This window comes from Doryrhamphus excisus, chromosome 3 (genome assembly GCF_030265055.1).
Source record: "Doryrhamphus excisus isolate RoL2022-K1 chromosome 3, RoL_Dexc_1.0, whole genome shotgun sequence".
NCBI classification, from domain to species: Eukaryota; Metazoa; Chordata; class Actinopteri; order Syngnathiformes; family Syngnathidae; genus Doryrhamphus; species Doryrhamphus excisus.
The window spans coordinates 20,851,767-20,877,169 of record NC_080468.1 but is presented as its reverse complement, the minus strand read 5'-3'; the positions used below and the strand labels follow the sequence as shown (position 1 = coordinate 20,877,169).

The 25,403-nt window shown below is 44.9% G+C and overlaps 5 protein-coding genes across 9 annotated transcripts; 3 read left to right on the top strand and 2 right to left on the bottom strand.

The window, feature by feature from the left end:
- The first annotated feature begins 1,082 nt into the window (after nucleotides 1-1,082).
- Nucleotides 1,083-11,679, top strand: fxr2 (FMR1 autosomal homolog 2). Of its 2 annotated transcripts, none has more exons than XM_058068630.1 (17): nucleotides 1,083-1,442; nucleotides 3,136-3,188; nucleotides 3,914-4,007; nucleotides 4,134-4,205; nucleotides 4,664-4,812; nucleotides 6,403-6,496; nucleotides 6,592-6,708; nucleotides 6,795-6,965; nucleotides 7,048-7,126; nucleotides 7,247-7,404; nucleotides 7,786-7,872; nucleotides 8,731-8,962; nucleotides 9,044-9,223; nucleotides 9,577-9,783; nucleotides 9,868-9,975; nucleotides 10,048-10,136; nucleotides 10,233-11,679. In XM_058068630.1, exons 1-17 carry the CDS (start codon nucleotides 1,392-1,394, stop codon nucleotides 10,341-10,343), a joined length of 2,052 nt encoding a protein of 683 aa, XP_057924613.1. In that variant the 5' UTR covers nucleotides 1,083-1,391; the 3' UTR covers nucleotides 10,344-11,679. The 2 variants fall into 2 exon arrangements, with proteins under 2 accessions (XP_057924613.1, XP_057924612.1); XM_058068629.1 differs by having other exon boundaries at nucleotides 1,252-1,442; nucleotides 9,577-9,771.
- Nucleotides 11,680-13,062: 1,383 nt separating this feature from the next.
- On the top strand, nucleotides 13,063-17,318 carry LOC131125874 (RNA-binding protein 4B-like). 2 transcript variants are annotated; one of them, XM_058067819.1, is made up of 6 exons: nucleotides 13,063-13,150; nucleotides 13,480-13,902; nucleotides 13,988-14,635; nucleotides 15,906-15,971; nucleotides 16,057-16,149; nucleotides 16,585-17,318. In XM_058067819.1, exons 2-3 carry the CDS (start codon nucleotides 13,494-13,496, stop codon nucleotides 14,626-14,628), a joined length of 1,050 nt encoding a protein of 349 aa, XP_057923802.1. In that variant the 5' UTR covers nucleotides 13,063-13,150; nucleotides 13,480-13,493; the 3' UTR covers nucleotides 14,629-14,635; nucleotides 15,906-15,971; nucleotides 16,057-16,149; nucleotides 16,585-17,318. The 2 variants fall into 2 exon arrangements, with proteins under 2 accessions (XP_057923802.1, XP_057923801.1); XM_058067818.1 differs by having other exon boundaries at nucleotides 14,868-15,971.
- tifa (TRAF interacting protein with forkhead associated domain) lies at nucleotides 16,307-17,388 on the bottom strand. Its single transcript, XM_058067823.1, has 2 exons — nucleotides 17,204-17,388; nucleotides 16,307-17,132 (listed from the first exon to the last, which is right to left on the bottom strand). The coding sequence occupies exon 2, from the start codon at nucleotides 17,120-17,122 to the stop codon at nucleotides 16,526-16,528; it is 597 nt and encodes a 198-aa protein (XP_057923806.1). The 5' UTR covers nucleotides 17,123-17,132; nucleotides 17,204-17,388; the 3' UTR covers nucleotides 16,307-16,525.
- Nucleotides 17,389-17,948: 560 nt separating this feature from the next.
- LOC131125872 (RNA-binding protein 4.1-like) lies at nucleotides 17,949-20,825 on the top strand. 3 transcript variants are annotated; one of them, XM_058067816.1, is made up of 4 exons: nucleotides 17,949-18,041; nucleotides 18,466-18,877; nucleotides 18,955-19,633; nucleotides 19,851-20,824. In XM_058067816.1, exons 2-3 carry the CDS (start codon nucleotides 18,469-18,471, stop codon nucleotides 19,605-19,607), a joined length of 1,062 nt encoding a protein of 353 aa, XP_057923799.1. In that variant the 5' UTR covers nucleotides 17,949-18,041; nucleotides 18,466-18,468; the 3' UTR covers nucleotides 19,608-19,633; nucleotides 19,851-20,824. The 3 variants fall into 3 exon arrangements, with proteins under 3 accessions (XP_057923799.1, XP_057923800.1, XP_057923798.1); XM_058067817.1 differs by having other exon boundaries at nucleotides 17,955-18,041; nucleotides 18,469-18,877; nucleotides 19,851-20,825; XM_058067815.1 differs by lacking the exon at nucleotides 17,949-18,041 and adding an exon at nucleotides 18,083-18,310 and having other exon boundaries at nucleotides 19,851-20,825.
- Nucleotides 20,826-23,194: 2,369 nt separating this feature from the next.
- LOC131125875 (uncharacterized) lies at nucleotides 23,195-25,093 on the bottom strand. The gene is made up of 5 exons (XM_058067820.1): nucleotides 24,952-25,093; nucleotides 24,541-24,873; nucleotides 23,797-24,252; nucleotides 23,676-23,722; nucleotides 23,195-23,601 (listed from the first exon to the last, which is right to left on the bottom strand). The coding sequence occupies exons 1-5, from the start codon at nucleotides 24,992-24,994 to the stop codon at nucleotides 23,488-23,490; spliced, it is 993 nt and encodes a 330-aa protein (XP_057923803.1). The 5' UTR covers nucleotides 24,995-25,093; the 3' UTR covers nucleotides 23,195-23,487.
- Nucleotides 25,094-25,403: the final 310 nt, after the last annotated feature.

The window sequence follows — 25,403 nt, the reverse complement described above, 5'->3', positions numbered from 1 at the left end:
TTGCTTGCAGAATCTAAAATGCTGCTTTACTTGAGTGGTGTCCATAATTTCATATGAGATATGAGTCAAGGCTGCACAGATGCCATCCAAGAGGCAAGATGTTTGCCTCACAGAATGAAGATCTGGGTTTGAATTTCTGTTTGAGCATGTGGAGTTTTTATGACCTCCCTGTACTTGTGTGGGTTGACTCAGTATCAGAAATGATTGGGTGCATGAATGGATATGAGTGAAATGAGCCAACATTGTCAATTGTCTTAGGTTTTGTTTTTATGTACCTTCCTTAAGAAAGCTTGGGTTACCAACTATGGAGCACCATCAAGGGTGAGCTGGAACCTATCCCAGCTGACCACATTTTTTGTTTTGTTAAAATATTTGTTCTGCGTTCTATTGTGTTAATAATCGTGATAAACATATTCAAGGCTAAATCACAGACATTGACTGAGGTTGAAATGTTTCAAGTAAAAATGATTGATAGGCAATATCACCCTGAAGTTACTTGATATTGGATCCATACCAAAATCTGCAATGTTACCCACCCTGGGTGCTAACCACTATACTGTGTACACACTGTATGTATATGATTTAAAAAAAACGTTATTTTTTTTAGTTTAGTTTTTTTTTTATTTTACCTATATGCACGTAGGTAGTGACGTTGTAAAAGGTGCATGCCTTGTTTACCTTTCCATAATACAAAGCCTTTGAATCCTTGAATCATTTGATTCAAAGGTTCTCGACCAATCACATAGCGGACTTCCGTAGTGGGCGGGGCTTTGTTGGGTGTTTGAGGTCATTCAGCACCTCACTGATTCACTGTATCGGCGTGTGTTGGAGAGGCTTGCTAGCTTCACTGAGGACTCGCCGGGTAGTGCACCTTTTCTTCGGAGGGGAACGCCCGTCAAAATTACACAGCAGGTTCAAAGGGACCGTAACCCGGTGAAGATTTTCCTTCTCCGGTTGTTCAACACAACGACTGCGCCACACTTGAGGCAGAAGGCTATCAGTGGCTAGTAGCAGGCTAGCATCCCTCCAACTGACTGGATCAAGGTGTTGATAGTAGCTAGCCTCGTTGCTAATCAACCATCAGCCCAAATCCAGCCGCTGTAGTGTCGTCACTGCGCGTCCATAGCCGTTTTGTCCGTGGTGTTCGTGCTGCCAGCAGTGACCACGGTGCTCCTGGAGAGACTGCGCCTTCGTCGGTTCACTTGACACTATCACACCCATCACCTCTTTCCCCCATCTCCCTCTCCCTCCCACCTGGAACACTGGACATCCACAAGCGGCCGGAGAGCGGCGACGGGCCGGCGAAGCTGGGGGTGATCTCGTTGCCCGACGCGCTGGGAGTCGTCGCGGCTTCAGCCGACAAGCACATTCGCGGGGAGCTGCCGTCAAGTATGGACGGGCTGGCGGTGGAAGTTCGTGGCTCGAATGGGGCCTTCTATAAGGTAACCTCGGCTCCCGGTGTAGATCACCACTCTCCTTTTTTAAAGCAAAGTTTCCTGCTTTTTTCAGTTGTTACATTTTCTTCTTTCAACCACTGTGGTCGCTAAGAATGACTTTATTAGTTCGAGTCGAGTTGTTTTTGAATGAAACGAAGATGCTTTGGTGTCCCAGCATGGCTGGTCATTGTGGGGTGGGCAGCTAGCACGAGTTAGCTCTTAAGCTAATAGGTGCAATTGTCATCATCATCATCCTATTTTAGCCATTGTCAACGTGATATCTATCTACGTCTGATATGTCTTTAAATATGTGTTTGTGTGGACTGGGAGTGGGTGTTAAAACCGTCTGCTAACGACACACACCCGTTGTATAAATGCTGCAACTCTGGTGTATGAGATGCTACATGTCAAGCTAACGTAGTTTTTGTTTGTACGGATACCAGTCATTTACTCGGAATGGGTCACTTTCAGTTTCATTTCTGCCACATTTTCAAAATAAGCATTCGCATGTTGAGGAACCAAAAAGCGACAGTAAAGACAATTTGACTGTCAAATACAGATAGATGCATGCTCAGGGACAGCACATAGTGAATTATTTCAATTTCAGATTAAACTTGATTTGGAGCCTTTCTGGAGTTTAAGGATAATCATGGGAGAGTACCCACTTCAGAGAGGAATGGCAACCTTAACCCCCCGGCCCCCTCCCCCACTACTTTCTAATAGTAACTTTAAGAGCTTCTCTGCCCAGTGTATATAGTGCAGACTTGTGTTCCTCCACCCCCTCTTGTCGTTGGTTGCTCAGCAGGCCCAGGCCAACAGCAATGGGAGGTTCGAGATGCGCCTAAATTTACTCGGCTTCTGCCCCCTCACCTGTTGCTGTCCTTTACTAGTTGACAGTTTGGTCATGGCATGTATGAGCAACTTTCCAGTTCTTTGTCACTCATCCTGAAATCGTTGCGATTGTTTTTATTAGGACAGCGGAAAAAATGTTTTATTGCCAGTTGATGGAGACATGTTGTCCATAGATTCACAGCAAATTTATCCGCTCTTAATGGTCATGGAACTTGATGATTTAAAGTTCCCGTATGTGTGCGCTGGGGATGTGGTGTCATAGTGACACTTGTACACCACTCGTGTCAGTCAGGAAGAGGACCTGCCCAAACTTTGACCCGGTGCTTCTTGGTGGCCGTCAATCTGACATGAAAAGTGCAGCTGTCTCCTGAAGTAACCTCCGTAAATTAGAACAGGGAAGATACGGGTCCTCGTACCTTGCCACGTTTACAATGTGACTCCTTCCAGACCATCAGTGTATATATCAATTAATTTGCCTGATAGTGACGTGGATATTTTCCAGCAGGTGTACCCATGCCAATATGGACGCCGCCTCTGTTCCTTATAGGGAAGTGTCACAGTGAGAGGCACGCCATGGCCACCACTTATCCATCGCTCTGCACAGGGTGTCGGCCGAGGTTTGCCATTTGTTCACAATGGCGGTCTTAACCAATGTTAAGACATTTATATGATATTGATGTGATGTTTCTATGCAGCCATTGTTGGCTCAGCTTCCACAAAAAGCCACTAACCACTAATTCTGTTCTTCACTTTTAACCCAAATATTGTTTATATCCAACCAGAACCGCTGTAATCATCATAACTGCAATAAATGTGCCCCCCACCCTCTCTGCTTTTTTCCCTGTAGGGTTACATCAAGGATGTCCATGATGACTCCCTCACCATTGTGTTTGAAAACAAGTAAGCTTGAATCTCTCCTAGGGGTATATTGTGTGCACGTGTGCGTTGTGATTGAGTTACCACGACTGGTTCTGGCCGGTGCTTTACTCGAGCATTCAAAATGTTCCTCTTTGGCACCTGTGCTTGGAATGCAGCTGTCCTTACACATCTTAAACAGCCCCCTCCCAAGGCGGTTGCACTCCGAGCCACCCCACTGCACCTACCAGCGTCCACCACTCCCGTCAACACACACCCAGCACCCTTTTTATCTACTCGGCTGGCAGTGCAATGTAGTGCAGGGCACCCCTAAAAATAGTGGCTGACCCAAGTTATGCAGAGTGGGTGGGAGGGGTGACAGGCCTATGCTCTTTTTGGGACGCCACCCCCTGTTACGACCCCCTTTTTTTACTTTCCCTGAGAATGTGCTCGGGTGGTTGTATAACACAAAGGTTCTAGTTTTGATTCAAGAAATGAGCCAGGTATAAATTTTTGTCCAACATATCAAGTCACCCTCCCAAAGTAATTCATTGAACTTTATGGCGCCCAAACTATTTACAATCTCATTTAGTTTGTAGGACATGATCCAGCGATGATTGTCGACGGCTGTCTAGACTTGCGTCTTTTAACTTGGCTCAATACATCTTCCAGTTTTAATTTGATGAGACCTGAAGAAGAGCTGCATGTGTGAATTGCCAAAGCTTGTGTCACAGGATTAGAGCTTGTTTGTGCTCTCCCTCTCACTGAAGCTGGCAGCCAGAGCGACAGTTGCCCTTCAGCGACGTGCGGTTGCCGCCTCCAACAGACTACCACAAGGAAATTGGCGAAGGAGAGGAGGTGGAGGTAAGGCCTCTGGCGCCTTGAGTCTCAGCCACTCTTGTTTTCCTTTCTCACTCACAGCCCTGATCAGGGATAATTTCTAAATGCAGAAAATCAAATGGGGAAAAAAGACTGTTGTCTGCCTCACAGGTGTACTCCAGGGCCAATGAACAGGAGCCATGTGGATGGTGGCTGGCCCGGGTCCGAATGATGAAGGGGGAGGTAAATAAAGCTTGTCATTGCTGTGACACTGTTCATTTCATTGTCGTCTTCTCTCCACATTTGAAGTAAACAGCCTTCCAATCACAAGAGTGATGTACGGGTTTAATAGTGGGTCAGTAGAATATGGAGTGGGGGTCAGCTTTAAAGCACCTCCCTGCCAGGGGAGTTGCAGCCGAATGTGTCACTGTTATTTCAAGTGGTCTGATATGAACCTCCAGGAATGTCTTGCGTGGACTTATGACTTTAATTGTCTGCATTTTGAGCGTGAACTGGAATCTCTACCTGTTTTTTCTACATTTATGAACTTTATTATTGCTCTTATACTCTGCCTCCTGATTTGCCCTTTACATCAAAGTAGGGACATGCTTTTTTGCCTAACTTGAATGGTGAATTTTTGTTTAAATTTTTAAATAATCGGAACATCGCTGTAATGCAAAATGTGTCTGTCTGGTTTCAAGTTCTATGTGATCGAATACGCGGCGTGTGACGCCACTTACAACGAGATTGTCACAGCAGAGCGCATCAGGCCCCTCAACCCCAACAGCCCCTCCTCGCAGAAATCCTTCCACAAAGTTACCATCCCTGTCCCGGAGGACCTTCGGGATATGTGAGTTTCATAACTGCTTTATGTTTTTTTTACGTGTGAACTGCATTTTTAAAAAATCATTCACAATCCTTATGTGAAACATGAACACATTTCTTTCCCATTATAACAGGAGAAAACAAATGAATATGAGCTTTAACTAAACTAAAATGCACATAATTGGGACACAGCTACTTAGACGCTTAAGACTTAAAAGGCTTAGCAAAAAACGCTAATAGTGTTCCATTTCCATAACTGACCTGTACATTAACCGAGCTACAGTGATCTTATTGTAGCAGCTAACACAAGTCCTATATTTCTGGCCGAGTATCAACGCCTCGCTGTAGGCCTCTCAGCGTCACTCACAATGCCTCACGCTACTCCCTAGTAATGTTACCTAATGGTGCTGGTACTGTGGTGTTAGTTTTGAAAAGTTAACGCGAGATTATAAATCATGCCTTGCACGTGTATTGTTGAAGGTTGTAGCAATAAGCCGAATAGGTGCTCAACTTGAGATTCCACAAGTTATCAACAAAACAACAGGACAGACTGAAGGATACCAGTTTTCAACCATGACCCAACAACATTGCTACGAAGACTCTGTAGGATGCTTGTTTGTTCTGAGCGTTTTTAAACCTTAAAGGTTTTTAAACCTGAGGGTTACTTTGAACTTACCAGCTCAACGGGGAGCACACATCTTGTGCTGAAAGATACTATTGATGCTATTCCACCAGTTGGCATCCCAGTGAGAGCGGACATTGTAAGTAACTGGTGTGTGTGCGTGTTTTCACTATAGCCTGATCTGCCTAGCACACAGTAACATGACAAAATACTGGAATTATCAATGTACTCATCAATGATCACAGCATTTCCATTTTTTAAGAGGGTCTCGTAGGCAAATTGGTGTGTCCCAATGACCTGTATTGTTAGCTAGCTCATATTAACTATGTTAAAACTAACGTTAAAATTAACATTAAAATGCACAGAAACGTGAAAGAAATGTGTTCATGTTTCACAAAAGGATTGGAAATGATCAGCAAAATTCCCCAAAAAGTGCAGTTCCCCTATAAAGGGGGGACCTATTATGCTTTTTCCACTTTTCTGACCTATAAATGTTCTCACAATGTTCTAGTCTCATATTGAACAGATGAGGTTTACACATTTGGAAGTGAGGCCTGAAAGAAGTTTGGGATGTATCTGCTCACTTGTTTTTACTGAGTTTTTTTTCGAACATCGAGTACTACTGACATGAATGCTATTCATTCTTCCTTGTATAGAAGATTGCCTGCACTTGATATGGACCTACGTATACGGAAATTCGCTGTGATTGGTTACTCACTTCTCGAGAAGTGGGCATGCCTAGAGTAAGGCCATGTTGGAGTAAATTTAACAGACCGATTGGGTCAGAAGCAGGTCCATGGAGACACTGCAGACGTGCAGAATTTCAAAGATCGAGAAGGGTTTCTACACGGATTATCATGTGTAGCTGCTCTTTAGCAGTCCGCAACTTAATACAAAGCACCGATAATGAGCGTAATAGGTCCCCTTTAAGGGGTTCTGATTAGCACCCTTTGTTCCAATTAGGCACTGCTCATTGTCCTTTTTCATCAACAGCTGTGCAGGCGACAACATTCACAAAGACTTCAGGAAAGCTATTGGCGCCAATTGCATCTTTTACAGTGCCCAATCACATGAACTCATTGTGCTGGTTAGTACTTGGAATTAAGCTTTTTCCCCCAGTACCAGTTACCTTTTTTTCTCGCTCACTTCTTTACCGCTTTCTTAATTCTGTATGATTTTCAGTCTACAAATGAAACCACAACAAAGCGTGCTACCCTTCTCAGCGACATGCATTTCCGCAGCATCCGTACCAAGCTTATGTTAATGTCCCGTAACGAGGAAGCCACCAAACATTTGGAGGTAATCATTCCTTTGGACATGCTGTCAGTGTGCACATTCATTGCATGTTTTGTATTCCTTTGGAAACACATCCCGCCTTCTTCCAGACAAGTAAACAGTTAGCCTCAGCCTACCAGGAGGAGGTTCGGGTACGAGAGGACCTGATGGGGCTCGCCATCGGCTCCCATGGCGCTAACATCCAACAAGCCCGAAAGGTGCCTGGTGTCACAGCTATCGAGCTGGAAGAAGAGAGTTGTACCTTCCGGATCTATGGAGAGGTACGTGGCTTCACTCCTTAAACATAGTTGTGTGGTCATCATCCTTTTTTAGTTTAGATTCATGTTTGTTTTTTTTTTACAGACTCCAGAAGCAGTAAAGCAGGCTAGAGAGTATCTTGAATTTAAAGAAGACTACTTTCAGGTACCCAGGAACCTTGTAGGTGAGTGAGGAAACGTCCCTGAGGTGGTTCATGTTGTTGGCAACAACACTGGGCTTCACTGCATAACATCAGGCTACAGAAGTGTCATTCCAATATTAAGTGACCTCCCCCTTTGCACAGGCAAAGTCATCGGCAAGAATGGCAAAGTCATACAGGAGATTGTGGACAAGTCGGGCGTGGTCCGTGTCAGGATCGAAGGAGACAACGACAAAAAGCTTCCCCGGGAGGAGGTAGGCAGGCAGGGGGCAGGCAGGGACGACACTGCCAGCAGCAAAGAGGTGAATGAACCGTTGGGCTTGTAGCCTCGTCGCTTTAAAACCGCTGTCTACTCTGCAAAAATGACATGACTTGATGTTCCATGGCCTGTCTGCTTTCACACTTGCTGCAATTAATTTTCACACTTGTCACCAGTATGCACAATGTTTTCAATGCACACAACTTCTGTCTGCTGTGTGGGGGCTGTTGGCACCTGGCTGTGAGCTTATTCAAGATGTTCTGTAGTTCATGCCCTAGTTGTGCTCTCTTTCAAGGGCTCACAATGTCATATTTAACTTGTTGATTTATGTTTTTACAGTCGACACCGTCAGATTTATCTTAGGGAAAAAAATCCAGCCGGCTTATTTCTCCTCTTTTCTTTCTTTTCTCTTTGTTTTGATAAGGGCATGGTTCCTTTTGTGTTTGTGGGAACTAAGGAGAACATCAGCAACGCGCAGGCACTTCTGGAGTACCATGTGTCCTATCTCCAGGTAAGTGTGGACTGCATGGTCACCAACAAGGGTAGCATCATCATTTAGGGTAGAATGAGTGTGTGTGTGTCTGTTTTTTTTCCTCCAAATGTTAGAAGGAATAATGCATAAGACTGCTACCTTTGGCCCCATGACAAAAATACCACAGTGTGAAAGCCAACACACCAAAGTGCCCACCAAGTATCGCTCTTTAATATGTTTTTTTTTTTAACTTTGTGGTTGCCACACTATTGAACCACAAGCGTGAAGACATCCTGAGAAGCTTCTGCCTGTGCTTGTGGCGTGGCCATGTGTGAACCATATTGGATCACCTGTCGCCCCCCCTCCCGTCCCCCGGCCGTCATCACATGAGCAAACCTGTTGTGTGCAATGCGTTTTTGCCCTTACCTCATGTGCTTTTATAAATAGCCCTTCCCTCTGGGATTGGGTGACCAGAATGCTGTGAGTTTAGATTACACCTATCTGGACTCTGTGTCCAAAATTAGCTGCAGACTACGCCTCCCTTCTGCCCCCTCGTTGTGCCTCATTTCCTTCACAGCCCCCTCTGCCACCTCCCTTGTGGTACAGCTGTCGTTGGTGGAGACGGCAGTCACACTGCAATGTAAAACCCTTGCCTTCAGTCATCCGCCAATAAAAACCACCATATAAAATGTCAAAAAATAATAACGTAGTTTTCTTTTCTGCTTGCTTTGGACTGTGTGAACATTGGTTGTATGGTTATAGTGAAAATCTTGTCTCATATACCCAATCTTGTGTGTCTCGTCTGTTCTCATGAATGAAGGGTCTCTTGACACCCCAAGTGGAATACATGTTAATGGAAGCTTTTCCTGACATTCCTTCCTGTCGTCATGCATTTAGGAAGTGGAGCAGCTGCGCCTCGAACGTCTCCAGATTGATGAACAGCTCCGCCAGATTGGGGTGGGTTATCGCGCGACGCCTAGTCGAACCGGAGCTGGAGGTGGTGGCGGCACCACTGACCGAGAGAAAGGCTACTTGACCGACGAAAGCAGCAACTCGCTCCACACTTCCCGTACCTACGGAGGTCGTGGCAGAGGACGCAGAGCCTCCAACAGCCAGTATTCTGGATATGGTGAGGAAAAGCTTTCATGGGTTCCTTTTATATATTTTTTGACACTCTTATGGAATTGTGACAACCTTGTGGTCTCTGCAGGCACAAACTCTGAGCTGTCCAATGCCTCTGAGTCGGAGGACTTTAACGAGCGAGATCAGCGGCCCCGGGGCATTGGTGGAGAGGAGAGAAGTTCCCGGCGGGGCGGCCGAGGCAGAGGCGCCAACCCTGGACGAGGTCGTGGAGGGCCAGGGTCCAAGCCCTCTAACTCCATCAGCTCAGGTACGGTGGCACGGTATCAACTCCTGGTACACTGTTCTTACTGCTAAAGCCCCACATTAAATGTATACTGACATACGCCATCAATCACAATTGTCGCTGTTAAATTTGAGATCCAATTTCAGTCAGCCAGTCTGAGATGTGTTGACATAAACGGTTTCCGTTGTAGTTGGATTTCATGTTAGATGAAGGTTGAAAGTGTGGCACATACATCGTGTGACCCACAGCTAATGCAAAGGAAATTAATGTAATTTGTTTAGCCAATGGCTTTCTGGTCATATAGTGCCCCCCCACTGAGTGAGAGCAAAGTACAGTTGAATGTGCAGATGCAAACCACTGTGCTGTGGCTTTTGTAGTGCTGAGAGACCCAGACAGTAATCCCTACTCCCTGCTGGAGGGTGAGGGAGAGCAGGCCGACACGGATGTCAGCGAAGGCATGGGAGAAGACCGCCGTAGGCGCTCCCGTCGGCGCCGCAACGACCAGGAGCCCAGTGTGATGGATGCCGCGGCAGAGTCTGACAGCCAGGCCGGGCCCAGTGAGAACGGGCTGGGTCAGAAACTTTGTTAGCAATCAATCACAGATATTCTCCTGAAGGTCAGCCTCCAAATTTTCTTCTAAACGTGTGTTCTCCTTTTGACCTTTTTAGATGATGAAGCTCGGCCTCAGCGACGCAACCGAAGCCGCCGCCGCCGTAACCGTGGCAGTCGCCCTGAGGGAGGCTCCACCAGCCGTGACAGGCAGCCAGCTGATAGTGGTGAGGTGCCACGTTTTACCAGCTCAAGCACAGTCGTCCCACAGTTGTTTTCAACCAATTTCAATGTTTTAGTGACTGTTGCTGACTACATATCCCGTCCTGAGTCCCAGAGCAGACAGAACCTTCCTCAAAAGGAAAACCACACTGGCGCTGAGCCCAAGGTACTGACATGCACCGATTTACAAATGACAACTTATTATGTCTATTCTAAGGTGTTCATATCTTTCTTTTCTTTACCCTTCTTTTAATTATCCCAGGAGAATGGGACCAGCAGCAAAAAGGATGACCGAACGCCTTCCAAGCGTTCCCCAAGCAATGGCACAACGCCGACCAGCGAGACGCTAACGTTGGTCAATGGCGTCTCGTAATGAGACAGCCGCACCCTTTGCGAAACCCAAGACTCGAGCAAGAAGACTCCATGGCAAACTGTCCCTGCTTGCATTAACTTAAACCGTAAACAGATGAGTGAAAAATACCTGACAAAATACCTGAATCCATATTATGAGAGCGAAAAAACCAGACAAACGCATCTACTTAAGAAAACATGGTGTATGCTATCCTATCTATCAGTACTTAGTGCTTATTTAAAAAAGAAACAACTAGCTTGCCAAAAAGAGCTGGTAAATATGACTTGATTTTTAAGGAAAATACTGAGACACAACAAACAGGACTAGACTTTTTTGAGGGGGCTTTTGTTATTGTCTTTTTTTGTGTGTTTGTTTCGTTCATTGTTTATCACTGGCTTGGACTCTGCAGTCGCTATTTCTCCACTGAAACAGACACGTCTTATTAACGGTGTTTGAGTGCAGGTGAGAGAGGTGTAAGCTGTGGAGAGTGGCACATGAGCAGACGGTCCAATGCGACGACGCAGTGTTCACACTCACAGAGGCTGGAATATTGATCGACATTGTGCCTTGAATTTAAAAAAAAAAAAAAAAAGTGTTTTGTTTCCAGGGAGGGAGGTTCTGTATTTTTATTTCAGTTCCAAGGGGAGAACTGACTGATGAGGGAATTGTTAGTAGAAGTGGCTGGGGGCGGGGGGGGGGGGGGGTAGACAAGCTCGGTGCCAAACACCAGAATCAAGTCAATTTCCTCATTTTAGGTAGAGTAGACTGTGTGGAGGCTCTACTTATTTGGCAGCCACAAAACGAAAAACACAATTCCTGGCCTCATCTCAACACAGGAAGGAGGATGTGAAGTAATGTGTCTCCTCCTCACCTGTCTTAAGTCTCTTAAGGTGGGTCAAGGGCGGTGCCCCGAGCAGCTGCTTTCTTTTTTTTATTTTTAAGCCCAAACAATAGAAACAAAAGAGAAGTAGTACTAGCTTCCAACCACAGTCTCGGAAAAACCACGGTCGCACGCCGCTCCGCATGCACATGAGGGTCCATCAGCTTTGGAGGAGGCAGGGGCAGGCATGTGCTGCAGGTGGGAAAGGGTCCGGGAGGGCCGGGGGCAGCAACGACAGAACTGTGGGGACAGCTTCAAATGAGATGAGAGCCACATGCAAACACGCACCACCCAGGTGGTGGTTACCCCTGCCTGGCAAACAACTGAGCAAGGTGTTCTGTGTTGGGGCGAGTGGTGTACGAGAGTCCCGAGTGGCTCTCTGCTCATGTTGCTACTGTTGTCTTGGTTACCGCTCTTTTTGTTGTTGCTATTTCCACATCTTAGAAAATATGAAATAAAAAATGGAAGTGAAATGTACCCCTGCTCTGGAGATGAACTTTTGATTTCTATGTCTTGTGGGTTTGCAGTCTATTTTTCTAACTTGCATGACACTTAGCTAACCATTAGTCGGTGGTCGCCTGTCCCGTGCATGAAAAAAGGGTGTTGTTAATTTGACTTACAAAGCCATCTGTTTCATCCACTAGAACTGCTGCTAACGTACACGTTGAATGTCCAACATGACTAGAAAGTAGAGCGAGACCATGGTGGTCGATTGTTTCTTTTGGCTTGCAACTTCCAGTCCCCCATTTTGGGGTTACCGGGCCAGCATTGTCCATAACAGGCAAGCATACACACATGACCAAAGTTTTGAGAGGCAAATGAATGGAAGAACGGTTGACTACTGGCAATGCTTGTAATGATAGTACTCACCTGTGTCTTTTTATGTGAGCGTGTGTATGGGTGAACGAGCAAGAGTGAGAGACAGCACTTAAGAGTATTTGTACCTTTTTGGTTCAGTTGCATGTGCGCAAGCCTGATCCGGTATGTTTGTGTACATTTATACCTCATTGTGTGAGTACTGTACTCCCTTATGTATCTGTAACCCTTGTGTCCTACTACTGGTCGCACTTTGCGTGAGTGTGTGTGTGTGTGCTGGTTGTACAGTCAACTTCTCTGTCAGATTTTGTCTGCACTCATGATCTGATGGCAATAAAGGACTTTTCATTATTTGGTATACACTTTTGATGAGCTCACTTTTTTTTAATAGAGCAGCAAAAGGAGTGGTGTGCAAAAAGGCCTCAGAGGTCTGTCAATTTCTTCAACCTTTTGTTGCTTAGTGCATTCCCTTATAACTACATGTGTCATTTAAGCAGTTAACTTAATTCACATTTATTCATTGTGCGACGTTAGGAACTACAGAATTTGCAGGAACTCAATTGGTTGGCAATTCTGCCTCTAGCGTCTTCTGCTGGACACCCAGTGTGGTTGCATCAGCTGAACTGAACTGAAGTTCGCACAGAGGAATTCTTACACAGATTGCTTGAAAAGTGCACGCCGCACTATCATCCATTATTTATATATATATATATATATACATATATATATATATATATATATATATATATACATACATACACATCTTCAAATATGGTAAATGGTGTGGCGAAAGACAACAGAACTACAAATAACAAATCGTGACTTTGTAAACCACCTTTAATATGATGATTCGTGGGTGTTACATACCATATGCTCCATTTTAATCACAACTTTAATCGCTAACGTGCTTCGCCATGACTCTAACAGCGGAAATGACGCAGTTTCCAGTCGACCATAACGCCTGGAACGTTGGCCAATCACGATAGCATATATTTTGATTGACTCATACATTCACCAATGAGGTTCATAGTTGTGATCCAATCGTCAGTATCCCTCATTGCTTTACGTATTTCTTTCCCTTTCCCTGCGACTCGGCAGTGGCGCGGGTTGTCGAAGCAAACTAGGAATTACGGTGGGTTTTAAGCTTTTATACGCATTTTCCTCGTTGAAAGTATAGCAGGTGGTAATCCATTTAACATACTAACAATAACTAATATGAACTAATTTGACCTCACGTCAGCGAAATGTAGCAGGTTGCTAACGTTAGCTTGCTAATGGCAGCGCGCACAACAGGAAGTGCTAACATGTTAGCATCTTTGTTGCCGGGCATATTGCTTGCACATGAAGGCAACACAAATTTGTTTATTCGCAATTTATTATATAATGATCGCAATGATTCTCTTGAGTTGACTGCAACTGGTATAATTATCTGTGTTCATCGATAATCTCTACCGCATGCAGGTCGTAGAGCAACAATGGTGAAGATATTCATTGGAAACCTGGCTGAGGAGACTGGCAGGGATGAAATTGAAGCCCTCTTTACTCCATACGGCACACTGACGGAATGTGCCAAGTACAAAAACTATGCCTTTGTCCACATGGATGACCGCAAGGCAGCCACCAAAGCCATCCGTGAGCTCCACCTTCGTAAACTCAATGGGAGGCCCATGAATGTGGAGCCCAGCAGAGGGAACAGCCAGGGTCCTGTCAAGCTTCACATCGCCAATGTGGAAAGGGGCTTTGAGAAAGAGCTACAAGAGCTCTTTGAAGAGTATGGCACAGTCACAGAGTGTGCCATTGTGAAGAATTTTGCTTTTGTTCACATGGCAAATTCGGATGAGGCCATGGATGCCATAAAGGGTCTAGATAACACAATGTTTCAAGGTAAGTTCAATGGCAGTACTTACAACTTTGGATCTACAAAATATTTTTTATATGAAGACATTGTTTCCCCAACCTTTTCCACTAGGTAATTATATCCATGTTCAGTTGTCAAGAAGCAAGCCTGCATGGGCTCAAGCGGAGGAGGACTATCCACCTCCACCGCCCCCTGGCAGAGGAGGCTATTATCCTCCTCCTCCTCGCTTTCATCCGGAGCCTCCCTATGGAGGCCGCATGTCTCCTTACCCCCCTCCACCGCCTCCGCCACCTCCTCCTAGACGACCCATGTATCCAGACCGTGGATATGGCGAACGGGAAGGCTATAGAGTGGTGGATTACTATGAGAAATTCAGAGCCCGCCCTTATGGTGCCCCAGGCTATGAAGAAAGGCGCTCTGGGGCCATCCCTCCACCGCCGCCGCCTTCAGGAATGGTCAGAGAGCGTGTTGGGATGGGCTCCCATGATCCTTACGATAGGCGGCCTCCTCCCCCTCCTGCTATGCCCTATATGGCCCGCGATCGGAGTCCCATTAGACGAGTCCCACCTCCTCCTGCCCCACCTGCTCCAGTGGCTGGTAATGGGTACTCCTATGAGCGCACCCGTTTCACTCCACAGACAAAGCCTCAGGGGTACGCACCCCCCTACCCCAGGCCCAGCTATGCACAAAGCGGTCACCCTCCGCCGATGCCGCAGCCCAACTATGGTACCTACCAGGCCCATGGAGTTTAACACAAAGGTGAGTACAGGTGAATTGAGACCGCCAAAGTCCCACTCATCACATTAGATGTGTTTCAGAATAATGATACATTAAAATATCAGAAAGAATCCGCTCTTCCTTCGCTCAGATCTAATCTAGCTAGTAAATCAGTGTGCCAAGCGTAAAACTATGCTGCTGTAGCATTAAAAAGCTGCGTGAATCTTGAGTAAAACCCGTTCCTTGACATGTGTGGTATGCTCTCTCTCTCCAGGTTTAGAATATGACAAGAACGCCGTCTGCTGATGCGCATGGTGCTATACGCTCCCCCCCCCTTGTGTATGGTGGATTGCGTTGCGTTCGCCGGAGACTTACTGGAAGATACTGTATTGCGGACGGCGCCGTTCTTAAAAACAAAACAAAATATGCGATCTTTGTTGCATTCACGTATTCCTCTGAGCTGTCAATGCTTTTTCTGTTCCTCTGATTTTCACTTTTCAAATTCAGATTGTTTGGGTTTTACTGCTTAGCCTAGTTCAATATGACACGTTATTACCAGAAAAATAAGATTCAAATTGGAATACATCCAGTCTATGTAAAGAGCATAGTAGCCATTGTATAGATTAACCTGATTCCCCCCCATCAAAATCACGTTTTAAAAAGACTTCAGCGAGTGTTTCTATTCAGATTGTGTGGCGCTATTTAAAAACAAACATTTCTTTTTCGACCTGTACGCATGTAAACTCAAAATTTTAGTTTGACTTTTTTTCCCCCTCTTTACACTCTGTTAGTGTATTTCTTAGACGATACAGCAAAGTTATGTATGATTTTATTTACAAGTTGCTTTCCCCCCCTCTTATTTGAAGTTTTTTAATAAACATATGAAACACAAAACGAGACGTTTTAACTGTCGAGTCATTGCTCAGGCCGAGGTCTTAATCGCAGCGTGGAGATGCTTGCGCTATCTGTCCTCATCAGTTTGAAGCTCGACACAGGGTAGGTTGTTCAACCTGAACATTGCGAAATGTCACTTGGTTTTTTGTTTTTTTTGTAAACTGATCCCACGCTTTTAAAATTCCCTAGCTGGGCGCTTAAAGAAATTAAGCTTGCGCTATTAGAATCACTTTTTATGCTCCCTTGTCATTGCGGATATGAATATATGTGTGTATATAAATGTGTATGTAGTTCTCAAGTGAATCAATAATATAAGCTGTGCTCCCGGTCACATTCATCTCTTCTAGTGTGTTTAATAAATGTCCTGTTTGTCTTTCCTAATTTGTGTGGTGTTCTCAGTCTCTGTGCTTGTCTTTAGACTCTGCAGGGGACTCCAGATCATGGAAGCTGTCTTTCCACATGGAGGAGACCAATCACTTTTGAAGTTTAGTGCCAGCTCTTCTCTGCTACTTTGTGCAATGTTCAGTGGTGTTTTCCTATTGTAAATTAACTTTTCCTTTTTGCCACAGAGTTGTCTTGGTAGGATTCAAATTCAAGAGTTGGACATTTTGGACACCTTGCACTGAAGGAAGCCTGGACACCAGATGACCTCCCAAATTAAGGTTCTGGAGAAGGAATTATGTTGTTTTTTTTCTGCATTCAGTGATGTTCACACTACACCATTCAAGTTCATATACATAGCATGTGGTTTTTTTAACTACTCTACAGTGTGAAATACCATCTTTAATATGAGAATGACACGACATACTATGTTTTTAATACTTATTTATTGACAATGCAGCTTTTTGATTTTTCACATTTCAAATTTTGACAAGATGCCTATTTAAAAGAAGTACCACTCTTTGTCACTTGCGTGAAGTAAAGATGGACAGTTCAGTGATGCTGTCGGTTTTTAATTTGTCTTATTCTAAGTGAACTAAGTGTTCAAACCTAACAAGGTTGGTACAAGGAGCCCGGTTAAGTGGCTAAATGATAAAGTCACATACAGGGTGGAGTATTGAGTGAATGACACTCCTCTGTCTCATCTGTCTCCAAAGGATCTTGGATTTCTGGTTTTGGTGTCAGCTGGGAGCCTGTGTCCATGACGGGCACGGTGTCTGATTCACATGCACAAGTCTCCCTCGATGGAGGTGCTGACAGGACGTCCAACTCCACCTCAAAGCTCACTTTGGCCTCACCAGCCTCCCTGACTATCAGCATCTCATACTGCCCGAACCGGACCAGGGCCTTACTCGGGAGATCCACCCTCTCCAAGAAGTCCAGCGCAGAGCTATTAACGTACATTTTTGCGATCTGAGATAAGTTCTGAAGGGTGAATAGCATGTCTGGGCTGTCAGCTGTGCGGTAGGCGTAGAGGGCCAGCTGCTTGCGGGACACCCGGCGGTCAACCAGAGAAAAGGTGCAAACCTGGGCATCTCGTCCTAAACGGAGAGGCTCATCTGCAGAATGTTTGCTTCTGTTGCCCAGATGGAGCAAACTGTAAAAACCTTTTGTGTGCTGCTCAGGGTGGTAGAACTTTATGTGGAGGCAAGTCAAAAGATCTTCTTCTGTCTCCATTGTCTCAGACACATTCATCTTGAATAAACTGGTAAGAATAGTGACACAATCGTTTTGGTAAATTGGGTGAATATTCATATCTCAGTGTGTTGAGCTTACCTTGTGTTGGCTCCTCAAAGGTAAAGATGTTCTGCCTCAGTCACGCTGTACAGAAGATGAAAGGAAACTGCAGCTATCTGTTGTCCTGTCTATTTAATAAAGTGTTCAAACTGAATTCTGCTCAACTTATGTTGTTCCTCTACCACTTTCGTCACCCTCATGAGACAGGAAATGGGAGGAGGAGGCTAAGTGTTGCGTTTAAGGACAATTTGAACATTTTTAAAAGGAAACTACTGACGAGTAATCTTTATTCAGCATTTCTGTAACATGGTATTTGCATGAGCAACGCTGGACAAACGGACATCTAATACGCAATATGTTAATCGAGATCTTTTGTTTTATCATGCCCCTGAATGCAGCATGATAAAACCGAAAGTCCCTGATAACGCAGGTATGAAAAGGTGGCTACTTGGTTAGTTTCGGCCGTGTCAAGTTACAAATTAAACCCCGCTTGGGTTTCATTTTGTTATATTTTTACACCTAAGAAAATGACCATATAATTAAGCCAATTAGACGACTAAACGTGTTGGTTTAAGATTTCAAATTACAAGTTTCACTTTTATACAAATGTTGTATAGACATAATTTAAATTTTGGTCCCTCTTTTGTTCTATATCCACGTAAATTATTTTTTTTGTCAATACTCTATTACCATGCGTATCACCCTTATTTTACTGTTGCTTGGTATTTCCAATAAACTTATTTCTTTAAAATACCACAAATAACGGTCACGGCATCGTTTTGACCAATAGGGGGCAGTGAGAAGTTAAGACGAACCGGAAGCATTGACGAAAGAAAGCATTAGCAGGCTGGCGGTATACGGTTCCTCTTGATAGAAGGTGAGTGATGTTCCAATTTCAGTTGTAAAAATATACTTTAACGTGTAGTTTAATTACATAGCGATTGTATCTTACAATGTGTATACTCCAAGTCACACAGTGCTTTGTTTAAAAAAAAACATGGCGCCACAACCAAGCTTACCGAATCTAATTGCTCATATAATAGATTTGCCCAACCCCGACTTGCAACTGATAACGAACTGTTGTTTTGCACCGAAATGCATCACCATGTCAGTCGTGAACACTATGCACGACGCATTCACCCTTTCGTAAGTGAATTATTTGACTGTATTGAATGAGTGTCCGCCATTTTGCGGGGACAAAGGAGCCATTTACTCCCACTCTCAATACATTCACACAATTATCATATAATGTTGCTGTGATACCCACACACAGACGACACGTATGCTTTTCTTTGAAACAGAAGATGGTGAAGATATTTGTGGGCAACCTGCCCCAGGAGGCAACCGAGGATGAAATCAAGGCCCTCTTCACTGAGTATGGCACAGTGACTGAATGTTCCATCATCAAAAACTTCGCCTTCGTCCACATGGATGACCGCAAGGCCGCGGTGAAAGCTATCAAGAATCTGCACTTCCATAAGCTCCACGGTTCAGCCATCAACGTGGAGGCCAGTCACGGGAAGAACTACGGCGCAGTTAAGCTCCATGTGGCCAACGTGGAGCGGGGAACGGACGACGACCTGCGTGCGCTGTTTGAAGAGTATGGGAGGGTCACCGAGTGTGCAGTCATCAAGAATTTTGCTTTCGTGCACATGGCCAACTCCGATGAAGCCATGGATGCCATTCAGGGGATTGACAACACCGAGTTTCATGGTAAGTGTGGGTGACAACCGGGTGTCTCTCAGTAGTCCTGCACTTTTGAACCCTCTTTTTTTCCCTCTTGCATCCAGGCAAACGTATCCATGTGCAGATTTCCAAAACCAGGCCCAGAGGTGAGCAGGAGGACTATCCTCCCCCGCCCCCAGACGGTGGTGGCTTTTGGCCTCCCCCTCATTACCCAGGAGACGGGCCTGAGCCCCCCCCACCAGGCTACATGAGAGGTCGCCCCCACATGCCCCCAGGTTACCCTGCCCCACCGCTGCCGCCACCTCCTCCCAGGCGAGCCGCCTACCCCGAGCGCCCCTATGAGGACGAGCGGGGCAGTTACGGCGTGGTAGATTACTACGAAAAGTACAGAGCCCGTCCGTATGGCTACGAGGCCCAACGCCCGGGTGGCCCGCCTCCGCCGCCGCCGCCACCACCTCCACCTCCTCCCAGCGTTGCGCGAGACCGTCTCATGAACCCGCCGCTTGACCCGTATGAGCGTCGACCCCCGCCGCCTCCTCCCCCTCCTCCGTCGGCGTATTATGCCCGAGACCGCAGCCCCCACCGAAGACCGCCAAACGGGGCCATTCCTCCCGCCGGTAACGGCTACTCCTACGAACGTTCTCGTATCCCTCCTGTTTCCCGAGTCCCACCGTACGGAATTCTTCGGCCCAGGGACCCCTACGCAGAGCGACTGCCCCCCCCGCCACCGCCGCCGCCTGCTCGCTACCCTTATTAAGCGATGTGGCGCCGTTTGAAGTTGAGGTGAGAATAGTAGAAAGTATCAGTGCCCTCTGATCTCGTACAATCTGGATCTCACGTGAAAGCCGTGCGCTGCAGTCTTTAACTGAGTGGCTCTTGTCCGCGGCGAAGCGACACCCGCATGACGCGCTTCCAGAGCACAGCAGCTCTAACGGAGGGATGCTTGATTTTATGCGAACAGCTGCAGACGCTTTATTCCTGTCATTTGCTCTTTTTTCAGGATCGTCGCTCGTCTATGTTGCCGCTCGCCATCATCGGATGTTTGTGACGCTATCCACTTCCTGTCTGCGACGCAGCGCGTTATTGTTCCCCTGCAAAGCTCTCAGGAGGAACTGAAATGGCGACGTCCACGTCTTTTCTTGTTTTTTTTATTATAATTTTGGTCCAGTTTTTACAGACCCTTACCTTTCTCCCTTTTTGATTGTGATTGTGATGTAGGACTTTTAAAGCGTTAACTCTTTTCATTACGGTATTTTTTGTGACGTTAGATAGCAGCCGGTCTTAGCCGAACTGTTACTGTACATATCTAAACGTGTTGATGTTTAAAGTAGTGCTGCACGATTCTTCCAGCTTGTCGAACGCTCTCATCCAATGAGCTGTGAAGATTTAACTAACTTAAACGTTTCACCGTCTGAGGACACAAGAGCGCTCGCTTGTCTGTTTACCTTGTCTTCAAATGATATATTTGTGTCGTCTTGTGTAGTCTAAATAAACCCAACGGGGAAGAAACACCAACAAGTGTGGCCCCTTTTAAAAATACAAAAAAAACATGACTTTTCTTTCTCCGAGCCGCGTTGTCTTAAAAGTGACGTACAAAACGTATTGAGAATTAAAATCCCCCCCTTCAGGCTTTATCGAAATTGTCTGAGGCTCGCCGCACTTGATTTAACATGTACATAACTGACATTCATGCAGAGGCTCAGGCCTGCAGTCGGGGCAGGGGTGGCATCCAGAGGCGGAAGACCCTCAGAAACAGGTAAGTCAAATCTCAATTGTGTTTTGATCAAGTCACTTCAATGATTTGGAGGAACGTGACAATTCACATGGAATGGCTCCCTTTTAAAAGTGCGTGTGTGTGTGTGTGTGTGTGTGTGTGTGTGTGTGTGTGTATTATATACTCACTGGATTTGGTGCTGATTGTGTCTGAGAAATGTTGCATTAACAACCTTGTATTCTTACCTGCATTAATAAAGAATTTGCAAAAAAGACTATTATAACATGAAGACTTTGCAGTTACCGTCTGTTTTTCCACAGGTTAGGGTTAGGGTTAACCCTAGGGTTAACCCTAACCCATGTTTTTTCAACCTCATGCTAATGAAATTAATATACTGTACAAGTGATGGTTTATAATCAAGTTTTAAAGATTTATCTTGTAGTGTCCCAGTCTTGTAAATACCAGTAGAGGGAGCTGTCCCTCTGAAATATAGCAAAAGTCAAGCTTTTACATTAAGCACCACAGTCTTGTGTTTTTACATCCTGCGCGTACTATCAGTTATGAGGTTATGTACAGGGAATTTGCTTATGGCAAGTGATTTCATTAAGGAGCAATTTAATTGGTGATGACCATTAATGGTAATGGTTTAATTTCATTTGAACATGCATCAGATTATAATTGAGTGCATCCCATAATCAGTTCACAGTTCCACATGTCCAAAAGGAGTAGGAAGAAGCAAATCTTATTAAATCCTACCCCTTGACATGATTGTGATTTGATTCTGGTTAATCTGTATTTGTGCAGATTTTATATGTATACTGATTTAGGGATACTCCAATTGACAGACCACTGATTGGTGTTGCTTGATATCTGTGAAAAAGGACCGTATCAATATTGGCCTATACTTGACATTCCGAAGAACCATGTATGCCATGTGTGGGACTTCCTGTCTTTGTGAGTGATATAAGTTTTGCACCCTGATTTCAACCAATAGCACAGCGGTCAGGACCAGCTGGTCTCTGGCGTAGACCGTTGGTCACTAGTATAGACGTACCGTAGGCCGCATTGAGCGCTGAGCCGTACATCAACATCGCTGCCGTACAATGTGAGTATGGTTGTTTTTGGTGCCTGCTTCTAAGTACATTAGTCTGTGAGTGTGTAAACAAGGAATTTGCTTCCATTTCTTTGTAGAAAGCTTAAAAGTAATTTACATTTACTAGTATTCATTTACAGCTCAGCTATTGTGTTGTGTATTGTTGGTAGACCATACGGCCAAACAGATGAAAGCAGCCCAATAAATTATGTGAACTGTTGCAGCAAATACACAAATAATATCAGTGACTCTTCTAAAAGGTGATTAAAATTAAATTAGACTCTGGCTGTAAAGATTAGGGCAACGAAACAGAGAAAAGCACTAAACATTGGTTTTGTGACACTGATGTCAAACATACTTCCTGTTTGTAACCACAAAGAGCGCTCAGATGGAATCTATCACATCGATAGTGTGTCTTGGTGGTGCACAAGCACGTTCAATGTCACACAAACTTACTTGGAACTAAAATTGTACACAAGTCTACTACTTAACAGTGGAATATACACACTCAGCCTGGTCAACCTTCTGACCTGAGCACTCAAATCGGTGTTTTGGGCAGCTGGGTCTTCATCACCCTGGGCAACAATCGGCAATTATCAAATAGGGAAGGAATATTTGGATAGAATTCTAATCTCTTGAATGCACCAGACAAATACTGAAAAGTTCTGTCCAAAGTCTGAATTTTGGGCCTTTTGTGGCATGCAGATGCATGTAGTTTTTTTTTTTTGCCCTGCGGCATGATTTTTAAAGTAAAAAAAAAAATTACTAAGGAGCATTAAGGCCACATTGAAAATATGAGAAGGCCAAAGCTCCACACAAGATGTGTTCCAGCAATCATCACAAAGCGTCATTTGCAGGTAAAACACTCAGCATCATCACATATCTTCTCTCTCACGTTCAAAGGTCAGCGTGGTGCCGTTTCCAAATAGGATAAGTCCATCAGATAGATATAGATATAGTAGATAGTCCTTTAAATGTGGCCTGCTTTTGTTTTTCTGTACACAGCAAAGTACAAATTGAGACAATTGTGCTGCCACATAACTGACGTTTCCGCTGCACAAGCATAGCAAGCATGGAAATGAACACACTTCCTGCCTGCTGCGTACACAGCAAATAGTACTACATGGCTTGTTTTGACAACTGTGAAGAATGTAGTTTGATGAGCACGACCAATTTATCCACCCGGAAGGGTCCTACCTAAGTTGTGTTGTGGTGAAATAGAATATTTTCGATGCCGCTTAATCCTCATTAGGGTTGCGGTGGCTGGAGCATATCCAAGCCGACTTGGGGTGAGAGGCGGGGTACACCCTGGATTAGTCACCAGCCAATCACAGCGCACATATAGACAAACAACCATTCACACTCACATTCATACCTATGGACAATTTAAAGTCAGCATTTAACCTAACATGTATATTTTTGGAATGTATACCTGGAGAGAACCCACACGCACCAGGAGAACATGCAAACTTCACACTGACGATTTCTTTCACACACAGACACACACACACAGACACACACCACATGTTCAGGGTAATGTAAAGAAATCAGCAGTTTTTATTGTAAATGTAAATATTATTAGACTCCTTGTTGTAATTTCCAATGTTTTTTCTGTCATTTTTCATGGCAGGACTGAGAAGGATGTAGAAATGAATAGAAAAAAAAATTGCACGCTGGCTCACGCCACGATATATTCATGCACATAAGAAAACACGTCAATTAGTGAATGCAATCGCTTCTCCTGTGAGCTCCTCAGTGGAGCAAACCCACCCGGGCCGGCAAGTGAGTAATGTTAGCTGTCCTATAATGATAATAATGACTTAGCAGATATCAGTCCACATGTGTGAGTCTCAGTCCAGCGTAGACGGTGTCCTCGGGGCTCCTCTGTCTCCTGTTGTTCGACTGTCTCTTTTTGAAGTTCAGAGCCACGTATGGCAAAGCACTCTGTCGGAAAAAACACACAACCAGATCCAGAATCAGTTTTTGGAGAGTGCATATGCGATATATGATGAGCCCACCTCATCGTCCTCATTGTCTTCCAGGATACTTGGTTGCGTCGTTATTTCTGTCAGGATGATTGAGAAACATTACATTCTCAATTTTTTAAAATTATTAGTGTTACATAGATATTGATCATACCGCCACGTGGACGCTGCTGTCTTCGAGACTTTTTGAAAATAAAAACTGTCAACAGGATATTGAAGATGACGGACACAAGCAGAGCTCCAAGCAGGCAGTGCGTCAACACGGTGTGGTTCTCTCCACCTCCAACATCCAGCCTGGTCCCCTCGCCAAACACAATCTCCCCACAGGAGGCCACAGCGCAGTAATACATCCCGGCATCAGCGAGGCTGACGTCCTGCTTGGGCAGCACGTGGACGCAACGGCGCTCAGACGTCTTTGCACACTCGCTGCCGTTCTCCAAGTCGACGTACACCATTCCCAAGCGGGAGTCTCCCATTGTGTCTCGGAACCAGTAGACCCTTTGATGTCCATTGTTGGTTCCGGGATACATGGAACATTGTAAGTCAACCGAACCCCCTGGAGTCGCCGTGATGGATGTTGGACGCTGGAGGATGGATAGGCGGCTTGACTCTACAACAGAAACCACATTTTGTCGACTGTAATGGCGACTGTAATTTTTCTTATTGCTCTTTTTGGATTTTGGAGACAAAAAAACATTCTCTATATTGATAAACAGAATATGATCAGTCCCAAACCCAGGATTGTTGACCGTCTCAGAACATTTTTGGAATGAAAGAAGAGACAACCATCCCCTCGGCAGTAGGCCGGAGCACAATTGTAAAATCTAATTGTATTAAATTGATATCCCGTAGTCTTAACATTACAAATATACCATAATAAACAAAAGTGGCCACCAACCTCGTACGACCAAAAATATTCCATTGTCAAAGCTCGTGACGCTGAGCTTTGTCTGCCCACAGTAGTACATAGCCGTGTCCGAGAGCTCCACATCGGAAATGTTTAGATGGAAGAAGTTTTCTCCGTGGTGAACCGTTAGTCGATTGCTCACCACCTCTGTTTTCTGAGGGCTGTGTGATTTGCGCAAGTAGACGTAGAACGAGGTGACCATTTCGGGTTTGTCGCCTGCAACCTGCTTGTACCAGCACAGATATTTGGCCCCGGTGGCCCCGGGTTCAAAGAAGCAGGGGAGGCTCACATTTTCACCCGGTCTGGCAAAGAGGACAGTCGCATCTGAAACATAAACATGAGTGATTTTTCTAAAAAAGTGAATTATTTTCTACAATTAAAAATGAATATTAAATAACTTACCTGCCCTAAAAAGAGCCACCACAAGCAGGCAGAGCTTGAACATCCTTCACTCTTGCCTTTAAGACTCTTTAACCTTAATGGTGTTGTCACGGAAAGGTGTCAACGACAAAAACACGCACCTCCTCCAGTGCAAAAAAAAAAAACGTCTTTGAATCCAAAATGTGTAGATTTGTGTCGGGCAGTGTTTTGTGCATCAAAACCTCACTTAAAAAAATGAATTGTTTTCCGTTATTATTTTTCTTGTAAATCACACTATGCAAGTAGAGACCCTGCTGTGTAACACCAAGGGTGTTTATTATTTACAAAATGCCTGTAATGACGCTGAATTTGCTTTTACTTCATAAAGAGACACAACACACACACTGCAAAGTTAAAAACATGAACTCTTTTGCTGACAACTTTGGTTATTAAAGTGATCTTTGCAAGCAGCTTATGACGTGTGAGGCATGCCA